This window comes from Numenius arquata, chromosome 1 (assembly GCF_964106895.1).
Source record: "Numenius arquata chromosome 1, bNumArq3.hap1.1, whole genome shotgun sequence".
NCBI lineage: Eukaryota > Metazoa > Chordata > Aves > Charadriiformes > Scolopacidae > Numenius > Numenius arquata.
The window spans coordinates 72,942,491-72,967,428 of record NC_133576.1 but is presented as its reverse complement, the minus strand read 5'-3'; the positions used below and the strand labels follow the sequence as shown (position 1 = coordinate 72,967,428).

The following is a 24,938-nucleotide window of genomic DNA, read 5'->3' as shown; positions in this document are numbered from 1 at the left end:
TGTATGTCTATTTGATTTAGATCTAAGATACTAAGACTAGAAAGGGATTAGGAAACTAAAAGAGCTTGTAAAAAGGGACTACAAAAGAAAGTGAAAAAAAGGATTGCAAGAGGCATATGAAGGCTCCTGGAACAGGAAACATGGGGAACATTTCAGAAAAATGAGCAAAGGGGCATGAAAGAGTAATTGCAGTAATCAGTTTACTGAAAAGGAAAACCATTCCCATATATCATTTTTCCAAATACTACAAAGAGTCAATGAGACTGAAAAGCAATTCACTCAAACCTGAAAATGCTTATACAACATATAGCTGACTTTCTTAATGTCATTGCCATACTTGGTACATGCTTAGATTCACTTAAAGAAAAAAACCTAGGTATTAGAAGGCAAAAACCCACATTCTCTGCAGAATTCACTTATGATGTTTAAGAAGCAGCCCACTGTGGAGTCCTTCTACAGGCAGATTATAAACAACTGGTACTTCTCACCAACTTCCTAAGGAAAGCTTCTATATTCTTAGAAGATAGTCATAGGTGGGTGTTCTTCAGGATAATGCGTGATCATTGCTGTGAATCACTGCTTTCCTTCATTAAGCTGGACCAAGCCGAAGTCTCACTGCCCAATTTTTAGTTATGCACGTATAGAAATAAAACACAGCTGTTAATTCCAATACAGAATAAGCTGTAATTCCATTACAGAAATAAGATTTCAAGAGTGGTGGGAAAATAGTACGCGTGTAGAAGTCCAAAACTTTTACTTGTCTTTCGGGCTTGAGCAGGACTGCAATTCATTCACGGATGTACCAGTGCAGTCTCCCTGGCAGTGGTATGATTTAACACCAAAGCAAGTCTGACAGCAGTGCTTAACCTACATTGGAGTTATGCACAGAGGTAGTTGCACTACCACCGGCCAAAATACAGAATAGGTAAGGAACATGTTTTAATTGCCAAAAGGTACCAGGAAACAGCTTCATCTTGAAGTTTTCATTAAAGCTATGAACAGATTTACTTATCACAGAAAGAAATAACACAGAGCTCGTTAGACACTGCCTCATATCAAACTGTCCTCTGCAGTCGCAGAAGTTTTCTTTTTAGGCCACACAAATTCCAAGACAAACAAATTCATTATTCACTCTATTTCACCTTGCTAAAGGAACACCAGGACTACCACCCAAGGATAAATCCAGTACTCCATCATGACATAATACCTTTTTTATTACAATATCCAAAAAACTGAGTATGCAAGATTTTGAGATCTCACGATCCCTTCTTCAATCTCAGGAATGTGCCATCTAAAGACTGTATATTTAAACCATAAAGGAGTTTAAATGTAAAGAAAAGAGAAAAATGCATTTTCTTCATAAACATTCTGTGTGTCTCTTCCTACCAACCACACCATCCTCTGTAAAACCCGAAGATTTCTTTCCGTAAAGCAAATATATATATAGTGTTGGTAGCCCGCCCCACCCCATCCCAAGATCAGTTTTTATTAATCTTCTGTATTAGTGTCAACAATCAGCTACAGATACATATTACTTTGAGAATTAAATACATAATCGTTTAATTCAAACAAGCAGAAGGGCAAGAGGAAAAAGCATTATGTGGATGGCACATTTGGTTGTAGATTACCAAAACATTCAGGCTTTACAATTCAATGATTCTTTCTCTAGTAATCAACTTTCAAATAAAATTTCTCTTTGTTGCAATTACAGACCAAAATACACTAGATAGTTTTCTTTTACTACAATCTTACCATAGTAGTTGAAGAAGTACTATTACAAAATGCTTTTAATTAGTGTACTCTTTACAAAGAGTCAGAGAGGCAATGTAATAGCAGAGTACAGTGTAAAGAGTGCTTCTAGGAACTAGGAGGTTTTGTAATATACTACTCGGTAAGCGATATAGCTACAGAACTCACAGCCACAACTGTTATGTCTACTCTCTCACTTCAAGGTAGCTGCAGCTTCAGTGCATTCAAACTGTGCCCAATGATGTCTCTGAACGGAGAGTTCTGCCTGCGTGAGCAATCTGAACAGATTAACACTGCTTTGAATTGAAAACGCCCCTCCTTGATCTGAGCTAACTATGTAAACGTACACAAGAGAGGGGAGTTTTGAACTCAGCCGGGAAGGTGAGTGCTCGTCACGGCCACCCAAGGGAAACTCTCAACCTGAAGAGAGGTGGTCGGAGATTAACAGAACTGGAACACAAAAAGAGGCAAACAGGGGAAAAAAAAAAAAAAAAAAAAAAAAAAAAAAAAAAAAAAAGGACAAACAGCAACCGACAGAGCAAACACTTTAGAAAGAGCCTATTCCTTAAGCCTGCTTCAGATATTGCTCTGCTCTATAAAAGTGAATTTAGGACCTAAGGCTTGTAAGTTATAAGAGGCCCAGGCGGCCAAGTCCATCTTCAACGTCACTGAAGTGCTTTCACAAGATATAACTTTTCCCCGTGTTCACTGGTGAAGATGGGAGCCTTTTTGTAGTGTTCCACCAACTCATCCATAGTATTAAAGCGACGCTGCCCAATACAATAGACATTGTCCACGAGCTGCACCTTGAAATGTTTGTTCTTCCCCGATGCCTTTAGAGATACCGAGAAGTCACTGGGCTGTTGAGAAGAATTCAAAAAGAAAAAAAAAAAAAAAAAAAGAATTACATAAAAGTGAACAAAATGAAGGTGTAATTTTGTGGTTTCAGGAACAAACTGTGTCATACAGTTGATGGTAATTTATGCTAGTCTTTGTTCCACAGCTCGCTGCTTTAGCTACTTAAGAAACCCAATAGCCTATTATTCAATAAATAATTGCCATCATTATTAACGTGCACAGTTAAGTCAGTTAAGTGAAAGCTCCCCAGATGCACAGTCTGAAGTTGCCAATTACATGACTAAATTGCAAATATTATCTTAGTTACTCAATCTAGAAGCACGAGAATGTCAAGAAGGGAAAAACTTTCATCATGTATAGTTTCCTTGCTAGAGAGTCCTGGAGAAAGCAATTATTGCATCATTGCTTGTGTGAGATGAAGAAAAATTCCCATATTGCTTTTTTTTGGAGCCGTGACCACTAGAGGGCTGTTCTTGCTTTGCATTGCAAAAGACAAAAACGCATTCACCTTTTATCCTCATTACCACATGTATGAGGAATAATTTCACCGATTGAGTACACCTTTTTTTTTGTGAAAAATGATAAAGCTATAGAATGAAAACACAGTACAAATCTCACCATCAAACCACCATCCACACAAAAGGCAAAATTTAGGCACTAATTAAGTTATGCAAGACAGAACAATTTCACATGATAAATCTCTTCGTCTTGGCATTTGGTTGCTTTAACGAAGACAGTGCTGTCATCCAAACAGCCGGGATGAGACCATTCAGCTTTCTGCACCACAGGCCACCGTAGGATGGTAGAAAGGACACACTGTCCCTTGCTTCTGGCTGAAGTCCATCTCTAGCTATTGACCGCTGCTGCCTGGCCCTAGAGGTAGGAGTACAGGCTTTGCCCTGCAAGAGGTAGCTAGAGGTGGGTGTCGCCTGCCAGCAAGCGACAATGGGAAAATAAAAAATAAAAAGCACACATCAGAGTTTACAGCAAGTACTTAATGGAGATGAGTAACACCTGATGTGACTCTGGAGGTCCTGCTGCAGGGTCTCTGCATGTGCCAATTTCAGACACGGCCTTCCTGCAGTCCCACGGTCCTCCCCCACACCAGGTTGCTGCTTTGGTCAGGCCAGCGCTGAGAACCTGAACTTGTCCGGGCTAAACAAAACCCACAAGGGACTATCTGGTTCACAGCATTGCCTTATGAACAACCCCAAAGTCAGCTGCGGCACAGCAGAGGACCAAGCAGGGGGGAGCAAGAGCCCGCTGACGTTACTGCTGTCACTGGACTTCGGTGACATAAACCCACAGCTTCCGGAGTCCTCTACGCTACCTTTGAGGGTCAGGTATACACTTGAGTACGTACCCAAGTAAGCTGAAGGAAAGCATTTTCTCAGGCACACTGTCTTTTTTTCCTGCAATGATGTGAGTCTCTGCACACATCCCCCATGTTCTACCTTTCCCAAAATCTCATCCCTTGCATCTGCCCCTCACCTGTTTTAGCACTGATGCCTTCTCTGCCTTCCCTTCCTGAAGTCCATCTGCCCTGCCCAGAGCAAGCAAAGCTCCTGCTGTGCCTGTTGATCTGGCTCTGGCCCAGCTCCCCAGGCTTGCACCTCAGCTTTGGGCAGCAGCTCTTCCCCTCCCGCGCTGCTCAAGCCAGCAACTAGCTCCCTGCACCTCTGGACTAACACTCGCCCACCTCAAGACACTACATTCCAGATCCACAAGCACCACTTCTTTAAAAGTTATTTTACATAACATCCATAGGAGAAGTACTACTTCCACCTGCTGCCACCAGGCCTTGGCCGGGTCAGCGGAGGATCCAGCAGGAAGGCAGCTTCAGGAATTGCGTTGTTCCAAATCCACTGGCTCAAGATACATGCAACACCCCCTCCCCCCATGACTGCCAAGAGGAGAGGACTGGGGAGGGTGCAGGAGAGGGATGGAAAGAAATATCTAATAGCGTATCTTTGGGGTTCCCAATGCTCCACCCAAGACCTGCTTCATGCCCTGTCATCTATCCCTAGGTCCAAGTTTGAAAACGGCTATGTGAAGCCAGCTAGCTGTAGTATTAAACCCCAGCTGCAGGAGCATCACAAACAGGCTGGCACAGAGCTGGCGCCAAGACTGTCCTGTTTTCAACACCTACCCTGCTGGGTTAAAGCTAACCCGGTTGTACCAACACTGTGCTGTGGCCAAGACCCTGACTGTCGTGCGGACAAACCCTCCTGTATGGGCATCTCCACAGCCCTGAGCAGCAGCCATGAAACGGTAACAAAGCACAGGCTGGCACAAGCCAAGCTCTGATACCCTGAGCTCATGGAAGAGAAATTTAGGGCATGGGCTCTGGGCAGCTGATCACTCGGCTCTAAACACAAGCTACGAGGCAGGTCCATAAGGTCTCTTCAAGGAGGACCATGTCGAGGGGAGCACGTACAGACTGGCTACTTAGGATTTGAAAAACAAGACCAAGTCTTGCTGATTAAGTTCTGGTGCTTCCATGGGCAATGCCTATGCCAAGCAAAAACCAGTAATCAAAGGGCCCTCTTTTAAAATAGAAGAGCTTACAAATGGAAAGTTCATAATCTAAATTAATAGCAACAGGAAAAGATGCTATAACAAAGGTTTAAAAATAAGTGAAATAATCACTTTGCACACCACAAACTTTTAATGTTTTCTGACAAAGCACAATTGTTTTCAGCATGTAAAAACTATGAGTTTTGAAAGTTCCTTATACCTGCTAAGAATCATTATCTTTAGACCAGAAAGGATGCGCTAATGACACAGAGAAGTGCTAGAATAGGTCTGAGACCTCTGATCTACTGTCCTATGTCCCAGGCACCGCCAGACTTAGATCTTTGTGAGGTGGTCTACACAATACATTAAATACTCTTCCTGCCATTTTAATTACACCTTTAATGAATGAACACTTTCCTGAACTATTGCCCATTCTTCCCAGCCTTGGAGCTCCTAATTAGATTGATGCATAAATAGAAGACACTGCAATCGCTTATTTTCTCCAGAATATATGTTACAAAGTTTATTCTTTTCGCGATCTAATTAAAAAAAAAATAGCGGAAAGGCTGATCTAACTCTTTTGAGAGCCACCATCCGGTGCAAAGAGATGGAAGAGCTCGAACAGCTGTTGCAAGAATCCTGAAACCCTTTACTGGCCTCAGTGTAGTAACTACTACAGGACACTAGAACAAACAGTAAAAGCAACGGGACTTGCATTTGTTTTTATTTTGTTTTTTTTCTACTCTAACAAACATGCAATATGGTTAAAAAGACTATTAAAAAAAACCCCGACACCTCTAGATAAACTACTGCTCTTAACATGACCATTTCAAAGTATGCTTATTCGATGCAGCTTGTATTGGTTCCCTGCTGTCCTCCTTGGATTTGCTCCAAGTCTGTTTATTTTATTTACTGTTTAAGCTATTTTGTTTCAAATGCCAGCCAATTTTTCTCCCTTCTCCCTCTTAAATTAATTGCTACATTTGGATGTTTGCACACTAACTTCTCCAGGAATAAAAGCCTCATATACACCGAATAAAGGCACATCAGAAGCAAACTTTAATCTCCGAAATCTATAGAGAAGTTGATGATTCTGCAACAGAATTACAGAGCACAGCTTCGTGACAGGGAACCTGCAAATATTTCTGTACTGTCATAATTGGGAAGACCTAAACCTGAAGTTAAATAAATTTCTAAATCAGAAAATTGAAGATTAGTTATTATGCATCTGCAGCTCTTCACTCCAGGTGTGAAGGAATTGTTTCAGATTCCTTTATTTTAACTCCTGCTTATGACTAAGATGACCATAGGCAAGGTTATGCCTACAGAATGTGGAAGGCAACAAGCAGGAAGACGTTCCTTTAATTTTACTTCTTTGGTCAGGAACTTCACTGTCTTTTCAAAAAAAGTTGGAAAACTTTATCATGAAGAGAAGTTATACAGCTATGTAAGGGAAAACAAGTGAAAGAACGTTCCCTCTTTACAATCTTCATTTGAGAATGAAACAAGACAATTTCATCTTAAATGGCAATGTTAGGAAAAACACTTCCTCTGAAAGACTTTTACTGATCCTATAACTACTTTCCCCCCGCCCTTTTCAATCCAGTTCCACCTGGCAATAGCCTTCCTTCATGGAAGGTACTCTCATTCTTCAGAGCTTCTAGCTAGACCCTTCGAGCTCCAATCTGTGAGCCTGCCCTGGAGCTCTCCAACTCCTTCCGTTTCCATACCCAGGTTTTCCCTGACTTCTCCTACTCAATCACCCATCCAAAAAAACCACAGCCATAGGTCAAATGTCTAAGGCCAGGCTGGAAAGAACCAGATGGGAGGGTTAAAAAATTCCTTTTTCTACCTCTTCCCATCTCATTTTGATATAAACAAATACCCTTTCTCTCTATGTAATGGTTCACCATGTTCTAAAATCAACGTTACAGAGGCCAGAAAAATGAAGTAGCTCCATCAATCTTCACATACAGCTCTAATAAGATTTCTGTTCTTCCATTTAAAATAAACCACTAGAATATTCCTTTAAGCCTGTTTTTAAAGATAAACTTTCTCGTCTTTATTATACTTATCAATCATAGCATGTCACAGAACATGACAAATGCTTCAGTGTTTGAACATTTGCCACATTTCATTGCTTCTATCCAACACTTGCATGATCAAAACCCCAGGAAAATATGGGACACCCTGGATGCCACAGAATTAGCACCTCAAAAACCATAAAAGCTCTCAACCTATGCCTCCTCCCTCTGCTGTTGCTACTGCTGGACAAAGAGCACAGAAGCTAAATGTGATCTCGGAGGAGATCACAAATTCAGTGGCACCCACAATCCTCAGTAGCATCTTAATACGATACCCTGCAATCCCATTTAGGATCAGTTACTATAATTTGATAGCTGTGATGCTATTGGCAGAAGGTAGCCATTACTTCATACTGAATAATTGCTCCTGGAATGGCCCAAAAAATTGCCCAGCTCATTCCTACTAACAAACAAAACTGGTTTGAGAAAAACATCTTCTCTGCTACATGGGAGGACATGATAGGGCTACGAAGCAGTGGCGTTTGTCTAATCACCAGTTTCACACCCACTTGCAGTGGAATGCAAGGGGACTGCAAGCCCTGACGGAAGCTTCTGTTGAAGTCTAGGGGTGCCTGCAGTGTGCTCAGAAGCTAGAGGTGTGGTGTGCTTACTGTCCCTCATCACCGGCCACAGCCTATTAGTCCTTCCTGTTAGCTACAGCACCAGCAAGCACACTCGTTTCCCAGGGTGAATCTGAACAAAAACCCCTCTTCCTTCCAAATTTTCTTCTCTCTCCAGCGGAATCTTAGGTCTCCAAAGCATGACGATCACCTGCCCAACCCAGGCCAACAGTGTCAGCCAAGACTTGCTTGTCTTGTGTTAGGTGCTACACAGAGAGAACAAAAATCTGACTGCTAAAGAGCCTGCAACTCAAAAAGGGTAAGAAGTGGCTGTACAGAGACTGCATAGATTAAATCTACATAATTTGCTCAGTAGTGCTACTTAAATGACACGATAAACTTCAGTTTTTAATCAACTGAGCAGGCTGGAACAGAAAGAACAAGTCAAGCAGTATTTCTAACTAGGCATGTTCCACTTCAGTCTCCTTCTTTACACCTCCAAAACTAAGGTGACATTACCTAGCTATAACAGAGTTGGCAAAAATGTTATCAGTAGGTAACTGTGGCCGTTACATAAACTATGGGCTTAAATGGTTCAAACAAGTTTATGGTTCTAATAATAGTATTTCGTAATTAATGAAGATAATCAGGCTCCTAGCTACCTCAGAGAGTTCATCGCAGGATATTCTCCACCACAGCAACATCCCTTAGATCTAAATGTAACTGTGGAGAATATTTTTGGCTGAAGAAATCTAGCTGTGAGACAAACATCTGGTACATTAAATCTAGAGAAACATTGTAAAATCTTGCATCCACTAAAATTTGAAATGGAAAAACATGACAGTCATCAAGCAAATACAGAATAATACAAACCTTCATCTATCCAAGGACAGCTTTTCATAGCTCAGTCGCAAGAGCAAACTCAAAGTAATCTAAGGAAAACTTTTATGCAGATGACTTTTTGTAACTATGGTGACGGAAGGCTATAGAAAACCCTAAAAGAGGTCAAAAATCAGGCACGAGATTAGCACGATGACTCACAGTTTTATCTATGGGGCCTGCTTAGAAAGGAATAACCCCTAAACCCACAGCTTTAATAGGTGGGTTCATAACACAATGTAATGGGAAGTGCTGGTCTGGGGAAAAGATGAGCAAACCGGAGAGCTGACAACTTCACTCTCTTCAGTCTGGTCTCTCTAATCATCGTCTTTTGCTCTGATCACTCAAACACTCCTGGTGATATTCAGCCACAGCATGAACAGCCTTTGTAGTCACACGTGAAATACGGCAACCATCAAGCATTTAAGAGCTATTTCTAAAATCTTTCATTGTTCCATACATAATAAGCTCGACATAGATTTTTTTGTGATCTTTTTCCTAATGCTATCAAATATGCCCATTTGCTTATTATATCACTCCTGGCACTTCAGGAAAAAACCCAACACCCCATCTAGCAATCACCAATGCTTTTATAGTTCAAATGCATAAACAAGTTATGTGATAGTATGACATATAAAGATGAGAGCAGACAAAAGTCTGAGATGTAGTAAAATATTTCTTTAAAACCAATAAAAAATAAAACCCTCTAGTAGCCCTAAGACAAAGGAAGCATTTATGTGCATAACTAGTCTTTCTCACTGCTCAAAAAAACCCCAAATACAGGATCTGCAAGATCAGATCAAGATTAAAAAAAAAAAAAAATTTCCTCAATTCAGCACATTTTTCTTTGCATGCGTGCAAAAAACTTGCTGTAATATAAATTGAGTAAATTTTCTGGGACTCCAGTAAGTGTTAGATGCTGGAAACAACTTGAAGACCACATTCTGAATTAATCTTTTTGTGCTCCATAAGCAACAATTTCCCCAGCAACAACGCAAGCAGCAAATTTGAAATTGCTTTGAATACATGTATGTTTAGTGTTATTATGTCATATTTAATGAAAAGGTTACTGTGTCCTTTCAAGGAAATTTGTTTACTCAAGAGGTAGACTCTTAGGAGCAAAGAAAGGAGCTGTAGCACGGGGGTCACTGTGACAGCGTGCGCTGAGAAATGGCTGCGCATTTTTGTATTTTAAGTAATGTATTAATTTTCAAACTGTCCTTCTAGCACTTTCCCAAAAGACAGAAGAAAATTGATAGCTACTGTCTCAGGGTAACCCAAAATGCAGCATCCAGATCTGAAAGTGAGCTTCTACCTGCTGGACGGACACACCAAGGGTACACCGAATCCAGTTATACCCGCCTGTCCCTGTCAGACAGGATGCCACCTTGAAGAGACAGCTGAACTACTGTAATTTAATGATTACCATAATCCTCTAGTGGCTTTCTACATTTTAGAAGACTGTATGCCCCACCTCAGTCTTTTCTCCTGTTGACTAAACAAACTTGATTCCTCTCACCCTCTGTAAGTCAGTCATGTTTTCTAAATTTATATTTTTCTTCCTGTTCTCCTTTGGTTTATGTTTATTTAATCTCTATTTTTCTTCCTGTTCTCCTCTGGTTTATTTGCATTTGCCTTCATTTAGTGATTACAGTTGACTAATAGCAGCAATAGGAACTCAATGACACAGAGCTTCAAAGAAAGGGTAGTTTGACAGCTACCATGTCTTCTGCAGAGAAAATTCATCAAGGAAAGATGCCTAAAATTTCACCAGACAATAGTGTATCAAGAAAAAAAAAATATATTTGGGACTATTACAGAATTGTACTTTGTCAATTATGTCACATATGATATAAAATTTTCAGGGAATAGCAAGAGTCCTAACTTCAACAATAATAATAATAAACTAGTAATGTTTTCCAGAATTTAGAATGCAAAGTTTCCCTACAGAATTAACAATTGCCTTGTCTTTCAGCTGTTCTGCTGCCACTGTTCAATCTCACTCGCCCAGAGCCAACATGCCAGCCAATCCCAATTAAAAATGTAGGCTCTGTTAATTCAATAGATGGATTCTGCTCATCTAGAAAGCTGCTGTTTAGTTTATTAAAGAGTTGCGTTAGGAAAGAAATTTTATTTTAAAGGGATAGAGTATAACTACCTAATGAATCTACCTCACTACTACCTCAGATTTTCACTTCATTCTGAGACATCTTTTGAGTAGCTGAAATTTTAACTTGGCAAAAACAGAATCAGCAAATGAAAATGTGAAACATGCTTCCAAAAAGTAGGGAGAGCTAAAAGGATCTTTACTTCCAGATTTGAGCTCATGCTTAATTCTGCCGCTTAGTTAAAGTAAATTTCTTTGTTTTCCAGCATGCAATCATGCCAACACTGACTACTGACTACTTAATGAAGTAATTTGCATGAGGAATAGTATATGGGAACAGTTTTCTTGCAATTTGTAGACAATTATGATAAAGAATATCACAAGTTCTATCCAGAAGTGATATATGCAATCAATACGGCCTTCTGAAGACATTAGAGTCAATAAATCTTTTTTAAAGCATATTATAGCTCAAACTATATGTGCCATTGACACTGCTTTAGTTTTTATTTGCAATCTACGTTGTAAACCAGGATAGCCCACAATACAGGCACAGTGAAACCTGATATAAATATGGCACAGAGATAGTTGTCCATAGCTGTATAAGATATCCTTATTTTAGTAGTATTGTACACAAATTAGAAGACTGAGCTAATATAACTGTATTAATTTTGAATTTTTATATGTGAAGCAGCAAAATACTTAGATGGAGACAGTTTGTCTTCATAGAATGGCTCCACAATTAAATCGTTAAACGCAAAAAAGCCCTAATCACAAATTTAAATTTTGTTCTTTTTTTTTTGGTAGCTTTTGAAAGATGTATTAGGGAATTATTAAAATCTGTCACCTTTTAAAAATCACAGTCAAGGAATAATTAAATTTTGAGTGCTTTAACTATGAATTCTCGGCCTCAGCATACATGAAAGACCTTTCAGTGTAATTTTAAAGCTGAACTTTCAGAATTACAGTGATCCCTAAGCAGCCCTACTCATATCCCTCTGATGTCATCAAGGCTCAATTGACAAAGCATATGAGCTGCTGACTTGACCCTCTCTGTTGTGTATCATAATCTTAACAATTAGATACAATAATAACTTTACCTTATTACAACCTAAGTAATCTAAGTAGAGCAGAAATACATTAAAATGGGATTTTAACAAATAGTTTAAAGAACCTATGCTATTATTCAATTAAAGGCAGAAAGAATGAAGCTGACCAATGCCAAAATTTGAAATTTGAAATTTGCTTTAAAAATCAAATTAATGACCAAATTTGCAACTCACAAGAATTATTTTATCTCGTAGCGCTGCAAATTTAAGGAGAATTGTATATGAGGAACACATGAAAACTCAAACTGAAGCCTGAAATATTTAGTTTCTTGCCCGCTAATTAAGAAACCCTGGATAATACAGAGCACAGCTGTTAAATTTCAGTGTAAATGTCACTGCATCCCAGTAACATACCAATTCTCACAAGCAGTAAGCGTATGGGTTGGTAACGCCAAAGAGTTGCTTCTTCTGTAAGGGTGAAAAGCCCTTTACTACAGATAGGGAAGCTATTAACTGTCAAGCTCCACTAACCCAAGCACCGGGTATTACAAAGCCTGCTGGGCCGAGTACCACTTACCGAAGATTCACTATCTCTAACAAGGAAATCTCCTTCCACTCCCCTTTCGTTCAGGGCACATTCTGCTTGGTGTCGGGTAACATTCCCGTAATACCACTCTCTTCCAGCAAACCGTCCAGTAGAAGATGGTCCCGTGTAGCTTATCTGAGGTGGATGGGAAGTGTTAATGGTAGGACCGTCACTAATGATTACTACATAGTTTTTAGGAACAAGACCAATTTGCCCTCTGGAATTTTTACATTTCCACCATTCTGGGTCATTTTCTGGTTTTTCAATGACTTCCATCGTTTCCCCTTTTTCAAAATTGAGCTCTTCTTCTGTGACGGAGCTGAATGGATACAGTGTCTGAACAACGTGGAGTACTTTGGTGCCCTGGCCGTTACTCATGGAAGCGCCTTTCCTTAAGCTGAGGAAGCTGGGTGAATCTGCAGTTGCTTCCTCGACCTCCTCTACCACATAGTTCGAAGGAAACCAGCCAATCTGTCCATTGTAGCTACCTCTCCACCAGCCATCGCTGCACTTCTCCATGACAATTACTCGGGATCCTTTAACGAGGGACAGTTCATCCTCCCTCTCTGCCACATAGGCAAATTTCACATAGGCTGGAATGTTAAGATCGTAAATCCGGTCGGCGCTGCTGCCGTTGGATGGGTATTCTGCGTCCGTGCTAGGAGTGGGTGAGGCGTCTCGCGCGCTTGTCTTTCTCTTGGTTTTTCCCAGACCTGTTAAAGAGAGAAAAGCAAAGTGGTGACTCAGAATGTTTGTCCCCAGACTGCAAACACTGGTTTTAATGACATGGTCTCCTGTCACTACCAACACTGCTAAATGGAGATCTCTTCTGTAACACTACATAGTCAGGAAACAGTAACACCTTTAAGAGATTATCTTTAGCATCCAGCTGATGCACCATTAAGTAAGGAGCAATTTGCATTATAACAGCTCTCTTCCCTTCCCAGAAGTAGCGGAGTTTTAACACACTTAAAAACAGTGGTTTCTTTGCTAGGAGAACAGCTAATCACTGGAATGGTTGCATAGCTTGCTGTTATGTTTCTTAAAACTCCAGCCAAACGATCGTGCCTTTTAATTTTAGGGATGACTTTCATTTGGTTCAAGCAAAACATGAAAGAAAAATCTACAAAAATAAAGTAGCACGGCAATAAAAGCTTAAGTTTCTCTGCAGATTACATTTTGCTCTCTTCATTCTTCCGTCCCCAGGCAGGTGTAGCTGCAACTCCTTCCAACTGCAAGCCCCCTTTTGAAATCCACACCCCTTTCATCTACATTTTGTCATGCGCTATAAAAGCATAAACCTGACAGTGAGGAAGATCATTTGCATATGTTCCCCTATAATCTGTAAATTCTGACATACTGTGTGGCTTTAATTATAGCATGAAATACAACATAGAGAAGAAACAACAACAACACTAAATATGTAACTTTTTTTTTCTTAATTAGAGGAACCATGCTAATGCCTGTGGAAGAAAATATGGAAGAAAAATTACACAGTAGACTTAGTGTACTTTTCAAACTTTTTCAGCAAGGACTGCTTAAGCTTATACATAAACAGAAAAATTCAAGTAGTAAAATTCAAGATCAAGTAGCTCTGTCTTGTGAAATTCACTTATAAAAGTTCTGAAGAGGAAACAAAAGATGAAGCCTCAATATAGCACAAACTAACCAACACCCAAAATGTCATGCAGGGGACCGAAAGCAAAAACCATCACATAAATAGGAGCTCTTCTACTTATCTCCATGCTTCTAGAGCCTTCTCGGCAGCTGGCATGCAAGAGATTCACTTGAGACACAATGAGTACATGCTGATTATGGCAGACTGAATGGGGAAAAAAAAAAATAGGACTTTGCTTTTGTTTCTTCAAATAATCTGATAGAAGGAGATGCATGCTATTTCATTTTTAATAATTCAGGACTATTTAATCTGGCCGCTCCCCTGCTGAAAAATGTAGGCTTTTTTTTTAAAATATATATACATATAAATGTACACGCATATACAATGAATATCTTCAAAGATGCTTGTTCAGTGTAAAGCTATTTCATGGGTTTACATGTCCATGTAAAGTTATTTCATGGACACACAGCACAGACAAACAGCACACACATGACCACACAGGGATTGCTAACTAGAAGGGTTAAATACATTAATTAATACAGTCTTAAGGTCTCAGAAGACTGCAGAAAATTCCAATGACCCTAAAGTGTTTCCTAACCTTCCCCAGCGGCTCCTTGCTTCCTGCTGGAGCCTGCTTACATCCTAATGTCATTCTAACTACATCGTTTCAGCCAGGAGCTGGTGGCTGCACTTTCAGGCAAAATGAGGGAGAGCAGCTTATTGTACTAGGGGAGACAATGGCAGGAAAAGAGTGTCCAAGCAAGAGCTAATCGGAAGCTGCCCAGGCTCTCATGTCTGCCAAGACTGGAAATTTTCATCAGTTTACAGATAATTTTCAATCAAAAGGCAAGGATGTATCAGAACTCAGAAGCATTAAATTAGGGTGATATAAACAAACACAGCTTAAGGGTCATTCTGTTAGGAAATGGGGGAAATTACTTGTTATAACTTCATAGAAAACGAGCAACTGTATTTCAATAGATTATCTCTACATAAAGCCCTACACTGAGACTGAACCTTCCAGATTAAAATCTTAAATTCTGATGTGCTTTGTAATGGAGATATGCAGTACCACTTCTTGGAATTACAGCAGGAGAACTAATACAATTAAAAAAAAAAAACAAAAACAAAAAACAAAAATGAGCAAATGATGAAGTAGCTGGCCAGGAGAAAACCAGCTGAAAATCAGAGCACAGAGATAACTGTGAGATGTGGGGATGTGATAAGAGAATGCCATAAACTGAAGTATCTAGAGAAAAAATTATTGACAAACAGGTGAAAGAAAGAAATTTCTCAAAAACATTTCTGACGTCTGATAAAGGTGTCTAAACATTTACCAAAAGGTTATCATCCAAACACTTTCTTACACTTCGAGTTTCATAAGTTGCATCTTTTTCTACAAACCTTCCAATGCTGCATCTGACGTTTTTAATGTCCCTTTCTACCGTCCCTATTCAACACAAACCATAACAACATAAGGGAATAAAAATAAAAGATCAGAACCTTCACTTTTCTTTCTTTATCAATAAAGGCAGTCAGAGCTCTTTACACTTAATATTTAATGTAACTAAACTTTTTAAGGCTGATAGCATGGTAATGATTAGATTTTTGCAATAGCAGTGATGTGCACCAAGATTGTGTTTCCAGCTAGTTTGACAAAAGTAACTAACTATGCAGAGATCTGCCTGCAGCCAAGCACAGCGAAAGGCATACACAACATTATCTAACTCATTTTTTCTGTGATGTTACAACATTCATAACTGTGCCTATGACAGAAGAGGAAACAACTTGTTCCACGAGCAGAACGAAGTAAATCTGTTCCTGTTTTTCTCCTTACACCTCCTGCTGCACTGCTTCTCCTCTGCCGCCCCCATGTCCTGCAGGATCCACAATATGCCCCCTTACTATAGGACTGCCTTCACGCCCCCAGGTCCTTCTCATACCTTCAGCTCCCCCACTGCAATCTCCAAAAAGCCCTCAAAATGTACCCCATCTCCCCTGGCGTTGACCTCCCTACCTTCATTTGGCTGGGCAGCCAAGCCCTGTGCTCGGTGCCCTGCTGCCTTTCAGGCCTGCTTGGACTGAGCAAAGAGCTGGGATCGCTCTGGCTTTTCCTCCAGTGGGGGACACCAGAAATGACCCTCCCAGGCAATGAGTTGGAGAAAACCAGTTAGTTTATCTCTGTCAGTCTGTCAAGTTTCTTTCAAGTTGGCTGAGTTATCAAGGGTGGACAGATGGACGGACGATGACAGCTGACTGTGACAGCATGACTAGTGTAAGCTTCATTTCCTTAGGAAACAAGTCTAAAAATACAATTTAGTAGGATGACTAGTCGTACCTAAGCAAGAATAAAGTTAGAATGATTATAAACTTTGTATGCATCTATAAAAAAAATCACAACTCCATTAAAAAAAAGTACAACCTACATGAGTCATCTCTGGAAGAGTAAACACTGCCATAACTTGCTACTAACAGAAATGTTCACTTACTACTATTTGTAAGGGTATCCCTGGTTCTTATGTCCAAATTGAATGAAACCCATGTAAGGAATATCATGGAAAACAAAGCATTCAAGTACTTTGGGAGTCACATTTGGAAGAGTCAAATATACTTGTAATTGCAGTCATAATTTTGTCATTTTTATTATCTTTATTTTAATGAAAACTTATCAACTAGTGAAATACAACTGTATTTTCCCATTCTGACTCATTGGTTACAGTTCACCTGAAGCCATAATCCTTTGTAATACAACTAGCTGTCAGAAGAAGAAACCTAAAGCAAGGGATTAGCTTTCAAGTGAGGGGAAAAGAGTGGGAGCAAAAGCATTCCAAAGCAGCAGAAAGCCTTATGTTATGGTGTCTCGTAGGAAATAACACTGTTCACAATCTATAGTTGACCCACACTAAACTAGTTCATTTTCATTCTTGCAAACAAGTTGCCAACTGATGCAAATATGTTTAATTTTTAGGTGGACATATTGCTGAAATTAAAAACCCAAACTGGTTAGCGTCATTTCCAGAGAAGGGATCCACTGCAAATCCTCCTTCTCTCTGCAGTGAAAGAAACCCTCTGGCCCCAAGGTTAGTCCTAAGGAGAGTCAAAAACATGCCTGCTGCATTACTTCGTGCCCTCTTCCTTTCTTTGCTTCCTTGCTCTGTGGCTCTAAAGAATAGCTTGTTTTGCGAGCAGCAAGCTGAAGGAAGACCAGTTTCCTATGAGTTCGCTTCCTGTCTCTTAAGACCCTATTGTGCAAACCCCAGCTTTGCACCCTTTCGCTACCAGCTTGTCCCTGTGATGGCCTTCCCATAGTACCCATAGGTCCTCCAGTGTTCTCTCCCTGAAGCAATTCCAGCCTTCCCACTTTGTGCTCCTTACGCTCCCCCAGGAAATAAATGTCTTTAGCTCCCCACCAATCCCAAACCTCGATTGGTGGAAATTCCTTCTGGTCCGACACTGTGATAGTGCCAGTTCCCCTACCCTCACCTATGTCTCCTGCCATGCTGGCAACGCTCCTGGCCAGCTTGGCCGCCTGTCAGACAGCACAGATGCCCAACTGCCCAGCCTTCTCCTGCTAAAACCAAAAGGAGGATTTCTCTCTCCTTCTTCTGCCTTCAGCGGGGGCACTGAAACAAGGCTGCGTAGCTACAATCTTTATGAAAACTGGTACTTAGGATAAACAACTTCATCTTTAAAATTTTATCCTAACACATACTTTATCAAATACATACATAACACATACAGAAAGGGATATTTTTGCCATTAGTAAACATTCATATTTCATTTGCTAATTATCATTTATATTATGTACTACCTTTACTAGAAGAAGCCCATTTACAAAACAGGCATCTTTTCCTAATTTTAGGAAGACTTATTTGATGAGTCTTTCCATGCTCCTGCAATCTGATGTCCTTGCCTGAAACTGATGAGTGACCACATTTTGTATTTTAACTGCTTTTGCTCATCCCCAGAGGTAAAAGAACAGATTCACTGGCATGGCTGTATAATGCATCTCCACAGGCTTATCTGTACTCACATTTATTTTATTAAGTTTTATTTAAGAATAACATGCACTAAACACTGAAGGTATTTGCAGTCAAATTGCCTAGCATCTCCCTCTGAAGACTGCTCCCTAAATTTATTACATCTCATATGTAGCTTAACTTTTAAATATACTAAATACAGTTGCATTTCTTTTCCAAAGGAATTTTATTTGATACCTCAGATACTGATTTTTCCATTTCCTATCTTCTGTATATAAGAACAGGTCAGTCAATACCCAAAGCCAATTTCCGAAAAATAGTTGGCAAGTGAAACTAGTATCATCTGAATTCTCCCAACCTATCTTTTCTAAAACCTTCTCTGACTTTAATACATAAATCATGAGCAAAAATATTTTCTGTAGCTTACCTGTACATCAAAACAAATTCACAGGACAAAAAAAAACCAAACCAAAACACGACAACGCTAAACAATTTCCAGAACAGGATTCTTCAATCCAGAACTCAATGAAAGAGATCACGACACTAAATGCCAGACACAACAGCTTAAGAAGCCTCCAAAAAGTTATTAAAATATTGAAAGCAATTAAGGAGGGATTTCCTGCCCCACACACCACCCTAAAGTAAGTGACCTTTGAACTGTAAAAACCACTGCAAAACCAACAACAAAAGTGCCTCAATACAACTGTGCTCTTGGAAACTACTTCCTCTTGAAGTGACTACTACTAAATGGTGTCCTTCACTTTTGGGGTAGCTAATTTTAAGTCTAAATATATGTCTGGAAATATAACAAGAAATGCTGCTGAGTAATGCTGTTACCTTCCCTCTCCTTGTGGCAATTAGAAAATCAACTGCTTATATATTTTCTTTTATTGCTATATTTACATTTCTTACTAGATTCTTTTTCATAACAAGTCAGAACAGATTTTTGTATGATGGATTCAATCTTTAATGTTTGAAATCAGTTTTCCATCAGTTATTATACAGCATTACAAAGCTGTAAATCAGCAGAAAATTAACTCAAGTATGATAAGTGTCATCAAATAGATATCTTGAAATAATAGTACATCAAAAACTGCTGGCTACTTTCTTTCCTAGTCTATTTACAAACACAACAAGCTTTTTCTCAATCAAAAACCTAAATTACGCTGTACCACCTAGTCAAAACACAGAAACTGATACTAGAGATGAATTAAAAGTGTATTTAACATGTACAGCCAGAAACAAAGGTGGGCAGAATATAATATATTTCATTTTTATCTCTCTAAACTAAATTTTGTAGATGCATTTATTTTTCACATCCTCCAAGAACAGAAGTGTGATGCTCTGCCCACTCGGAAAGGCAGGCAGGGCAAGTGAAGATCCCTGCCTTCCCACCTCCTGACTCCCTGCCAGCCCCCAAGTTGCCCAAACCAACCATGCCTTCCCCCATAAAGACTTGCTCAGGTTAGCACCCCAAAAATCAATCTGTGACGCGTGGTGCAGGGGTTGTGGTTCACAGGGTTACACTGTGCCACCCTCCTTGCACGTGATAACGCCCTCACCCAACTTCCCAGTTTGCACTGGATGGCAATGCCTTTCAGCATAATGCCCAACTTCAGCACGATGCTCAACTTCAGCACTCGAGTTCCCAGATATTTGGGTATCAAACTGACTAATATATAAAAAACGAAGATATTGAAAAGAAGAGGAAAAAGGGAGAAAATTCTGGGAGATGGTTACTTCAAGCTTCTGCCTTGAATCTTACCCACGCTGCCACAACTCTCTCACAAGCTGTCAAAGCATGGGTTTTAAATGCAACATGAATGAGTATTTGAAAATCTATTTATGGGAAAAAAAAATAATTAAGAAGAGGATTTTTCATTGGCGTTACATACTACCCAGTAACTGAAATTTATTTACCTTACTGGTCATTATTCTCTGAATTAAAAAAAAACTAAAGCAGTTACTCATAAAATTTTTCATACAAATTGTAATGCATCTCAATTTATGTACTCTCATTCTAGAGCAAAATGCTTTAAACAGTACAACTTGCTTTATGGTTGAAAAAAATATCATAGAAGCCACCACAAAGAGCATAAGTACAGTACGTTTTTTATGAAAATATTTTCATTTTAATCAGATTTTTTAAATAATGTTTTTCTTCCTTAAAAAGAAACCCATTATAATTCAAATTGAAACAAGGTACTCTAGAGCCAAAAAATGTAACATTACTATAGCCTATTAAGACAACTTCCATTTACCAGCTGAAACATTCAAGCAAAACAAGATTGAGGCTGATAAATTTAAGGAAGTCAAACAAACGAGCTAGGAGAACTCCCAGTATAAATATCTAGAGCAAGAGCTTGTTCAAATACTGAATAATAATAGTCATCCCTGAAAGAGTTAGAAAAAAATATTTTTAAATAATTTCTGTTAAGTTTAGTGACTTATCTAAGAAGTTAAGAAATCAGTTTCAGCTCAGATGGAAATACGTTTTAGTTTCCCCAAATATAAAGCCAAGTTTTGCAGAAAAGCTCTCCTAGTTCTAAAAATCTTCAAAGAGAAGGTAACCAGAAATTCTCATTGTATTTACTAATCAAGTTTTTTGTGTTAAATGTAGCAGAAAGAAGCAAGTTTATCAAACCCCACTCTTATTTACAGGTAACATTTATTCACCATTTTAGCCAATTTTTATTTAAGATACTTTAAATCATGATTGCATTTTAATAGAATTGCAATTCCATCTGGCTTCACACATATGCAGTTAAAAAATTATCCTTTTCTGTTTATCAAGTTATTAATCTTCTAATATTAAGGCTCTGAATTATAATGCATATTAATGCATACAGTCAATAAGTATGCAAAATGTACACTACCTTTTTAAAACAAAAAATGTATTAAGAAAGAAGTAATTAACTTTTCAGGAAAAATCTTAAGAAAACCACGAAACTATGTAAATTAAGTTCATTGACCCAATACAGATATAAACACATAACTTCTTGACAGCTGGAATGTCCAGATCAGACATCCATTTAGCTTTATGTTATTTATTATCATTATTTTTATAATTTTAAATTAACTTGTCTTTGCTCCTTTATTAAAAAGGAATTCAGCAGACTGAAGTTTCATCTGTTACATAGAAAGAAAAACCAACCATTTCTGCACATTTTCAGTCTGCAACCCCCCACCCCTTCTTCTCCTCCTCCACCTACACGTCCAGTTTCCAAGCGAACATTCAAAGGCCAAGATCCATATGGGATAGTCAGTATTTTAGAAGCAACATCTCCATCAACAGCACTCTTTAAAGGACACTGCTATAAATTCTAGAAGTCTTTGACTGCATTTGTGATACAGAAATGAAGCCTTATCTATTAATGACGTTTTATATCTTCTTTAAGAAGCTCAATATCAAAAAAAGCCACACTAGAACAAACCAGAAAATGGAAACTCTCCTTTAAATGTCAAAGTGAAATTCTGACATTTCGACAACCAGGCTGCTTTATCACTATGTTTTTCAAATACAGGAAAAAGTAGTGTCAAAGTTTCCCACACATCAAACACTATTTGCTGTGGAGGCTTCCATAAAGAAATCAACTAAAAAACTGTATTAAAAACAACTACTTCATTAATTCTTGTAATTTAGGCATGTTTAACACAGTCTGTCTGCCATCAAGAAAGGTACATTCAAATTCCCGTAACCCAATAACTAGTTTCCTGTACCCAGAGCATTTTAGACCAAGAGCTTAAAATGAAAGATGATCTACAGGGACGTATGTGGACAGAGTTTTCCAAAGGTGTCAAACATATGATCCGAAGGCTTCAATCAACTGCCTCGTGTATGTTCTGACCCCAGTGAAAGAGTGAAGTAGATGAAGTCGTACTAGGCAAATTTAAAATGGCCTTGTGATTTTAAATCCTCTATAGAATAGGAAAACTGCTGTTTCAGTCTCAAGTAGAATATCAAATGAATGGGGTTTCTCAAGATCTGTGGTTCCATTTTCTGTCTACAAATTTAAATTGAAGACAGTTTGCTTTAAATACAGTCTTTGCTTTCAAACAGAGATCATTTAAAGATATTTCCATCTACTTTGTAATCCTATTAATGATGCTGTCTTGATTTTGTAGGATGCTCCTGATAAGGAAAAATAACCATGACTTCCTTAAACCAACGGCAGCCCTATCATTCTAAGAACAGATTTATAAGTTACGGGGAGAAGGCACAGTAGCCCTGTAGGACTTCCCAGTGCTTTCTGTTCCCTTGATGTAGCGAAGGAAAGTACACTGTTTTGCCTCTCCTTCACAAACACTAAGGGAACATTGACAAAGAAATCCCTAATACATGTGAGGTGCTCCAAACTCTCTACCCTAATACGTGCTCCTGGCCCTCAGTAAGCATACAGCAGCTTATGTTTCCCCTCGTCCTCTGGCATTTGATGGAAAGATGATTTATATTTAGTTATCTCACATTTATATGAAGTCAACAAGGTGCACAGACAGCTTAGAAATCCAACTTGCAACCATGAACCCACTCAATTTTTTATTTTTTAAAAAATAAATAATACAGCAAGTACAAAGTAGACTACCCTGAATGTAAGATGATGACCCTCCAATTTAAAGACTCTTCCAGATAACTGAGATGGAATCATTCTATTTTGGATAGAGGCAACTATAGTACTAACTTGCACGTTTCACTTCTTGTTTGCTCAAATTTGCTCTCAATTCTGTACATGAAAATGAAAGACTTGATAGGTGTTAGAAATACAGATTGAAGTTCAGATCTTCAAGCCTAAACCTGAACAGATAAATTACAAAGGAGTGATTATACAGCTCCTCAACTCAAAGACACGCATTAGAAGACGATGATGCAAATACTGACTAAATCTCTCGGCAGCAAAGTACTCAAGACTGTCCCTCCTGAATGTAACATGGTCAGCTACTCTTTAAGGTTATTGTGTTTTACTCCAGCTGGCCCATAACGACACCAAGCATGATATAAAGCCTCAGTGAATCTACCGTAAAGTCAGAATGACAATGCTATACAAATGTTTCTAAACATTAAATACCACGTTACAAGAAAATCCAAGGGGTGTATTACATTTTTCTTTGGAAACCTCAGAACTCCTTAGAAACCTGTCATAGATACACAATTTTATTCAAAGCTCCTTTTAGGAAAGGAAAGCAAAGTAAATACCACCGTTTCTTCACTAACTTCCTCTCTGAATTGCAATGCCCACAGCTTCACTAATCAAGGGCTTTCAGGTTATTTGCAACCACAAACGCAAAATCAGATGTCCCCATCACTGAAGGGGAAGTAACTGGGGAAAATGGCTCATTTAACAAAACAGCCCGTCTCGTCTGAGGTTTGGCCCTCACAACCAAAATACAAAACCCCACCACTCACACACAGACTAAAACAATTTCTTCTGTAGATCAAAACTCAATAATGAATTAGTAAGTAATATAGTAGCAACTTTAGCTCCTGTTCTGGAGAACAACTTCTTGAATGAACAATTAAAAAAAATATCTTACAGGCTTGTAAACTGGTAGAGCCCACGTACAAGAACAACGGCATTTTCACTACATCAAAATACATTTTCCCTTTCTTTTTTCTTTCACTTGCCATTTTCTTTCATTTACAAGGTCCTAAGGACTGCTAAACAGGAATGATGGCAAGGATTGTGTATAGTTTAGACAGCCTACAGCCAAGGTCCTAAATTAATTTTCTGGTGCAAAATACAGCTACAAAGAGTCATGTAGTAGAAACAGCACCCCTGAACGTCCACCTGGCCAACCTGGCCACCCATTCACATGAAGAGCAGTGTCTGCCCAAATCTGTTTGCTGAGACCAGAAAAACTACTTGTCAGTAAACAATCACGTTTACCGCTGAAGTGACTCTCAAAGAAAGCCATCTCTGCCATGGGAACCCTCCTCCTTAAAAACAACAGAGGTGGGTATTTTCTCTCTCACAGCAGGTTTATGCTGGGTGGCTGCATACTTCGCACGCATCTCAGTTCCCGCTTTATGGACGCATGCCACAAAACAAAACATTTTTGAGACTCAGAAAAATGAAGGAAATCTTCTCTTGTACATTCTTAGACAACGCCCATTTTCTTTGTGGAGTGAATGCTAATTTAGAAATTTTGTTTGCATGATATGAAAACATGTCACAAAAGCCACTTATTGTTCAGGTCTTCAAAAAACCTGAGAAACAGAAAGCAATGGAACCCAAGAGGGGCCACGCAGAGAAAAAAAACTCCAGAAGACCCTGGAAGACTAAATGTTAAGACAGCCCAAGGCCTCAAAAAAAGAGAGATTCAGTAACACTGAAAGAATTATTTACGGATGCATATTGGAGGAAATACCCACATCTAAATGAGAAGAATTCCCCAATGACGATAAGGTGGTAGAAAGAGCAGTTGTTCTCACTTCAATATAGAAAAAGAGCTTGTCCTGTGAGTCACTGGAATTGTTTGAAGAATAGTGTCCCAAGTGTACATACACAGGCTAGTGATTTCTGCCAGCCATCTTGGTTTGGTCTTCAGAAGGGTGACCCAGCTATACATGTCAGACCTCAAAATCAGCTACTGTTGACTGTTTCTTCTCTGCTACCACCTTCACATACCAGGAACATGAAGCTCAAGGAGAGGACAGGATGCAAAGCACACAGAGACCATTTTTTTCTGAAGAACTGTGGTGACTGCATCCCCTCATAAGCATATGTTTATGGGAAGGGTGCAACCCAGGCAGTAGCGTGCAATACAATAACCCACACTGTGGCCCCAGTTCTGCTGCTTCAGCAGACTTTGGTCCTCCCAGGAACCTGAGGAAAAGGAGGACACAATGCAAGAAATCCAGTACAAGTCACTACTTGGGAAAAACCCCATATTCTATTTTCACTGCCTCAGAAGAGGAGACAAAATTAGCAGATTGCTTGAAGGATTTGATTCTATGGA

General features: G+C 39.1%; 1 protein-coding gene across 1 annotated transcript in view; it reads right to left on the bottom strand.

Moving 5' to 3' along the window:
* Positions 1–1,197: 1,197 nt before the first annotated feature.
* NCK2 (NCK adaptor protein 2) overlaps positions 1,198–24,938 on the bottom strand; it is a 90,332-nt gene continuing 66,591 nt past the window's right edge. The window contains exons 4-5 of the mRNA XM_074153402.1: positions 12,378–13,099; positions 1,198–2,609 (exon numbers count right to left, since the gene is read on the bottom strand). Of these exons, the coding sequence (XP_074009503.1) occupies positions 2,415–2,609; positions 12,378–13,099 (917 nt within the window). The 3' untranslated portion in view covers positions 1,198–2,414. The remainder of the gene's footprint in view (positions 2,610–12,377; positions 13,100–24,938) is intronic.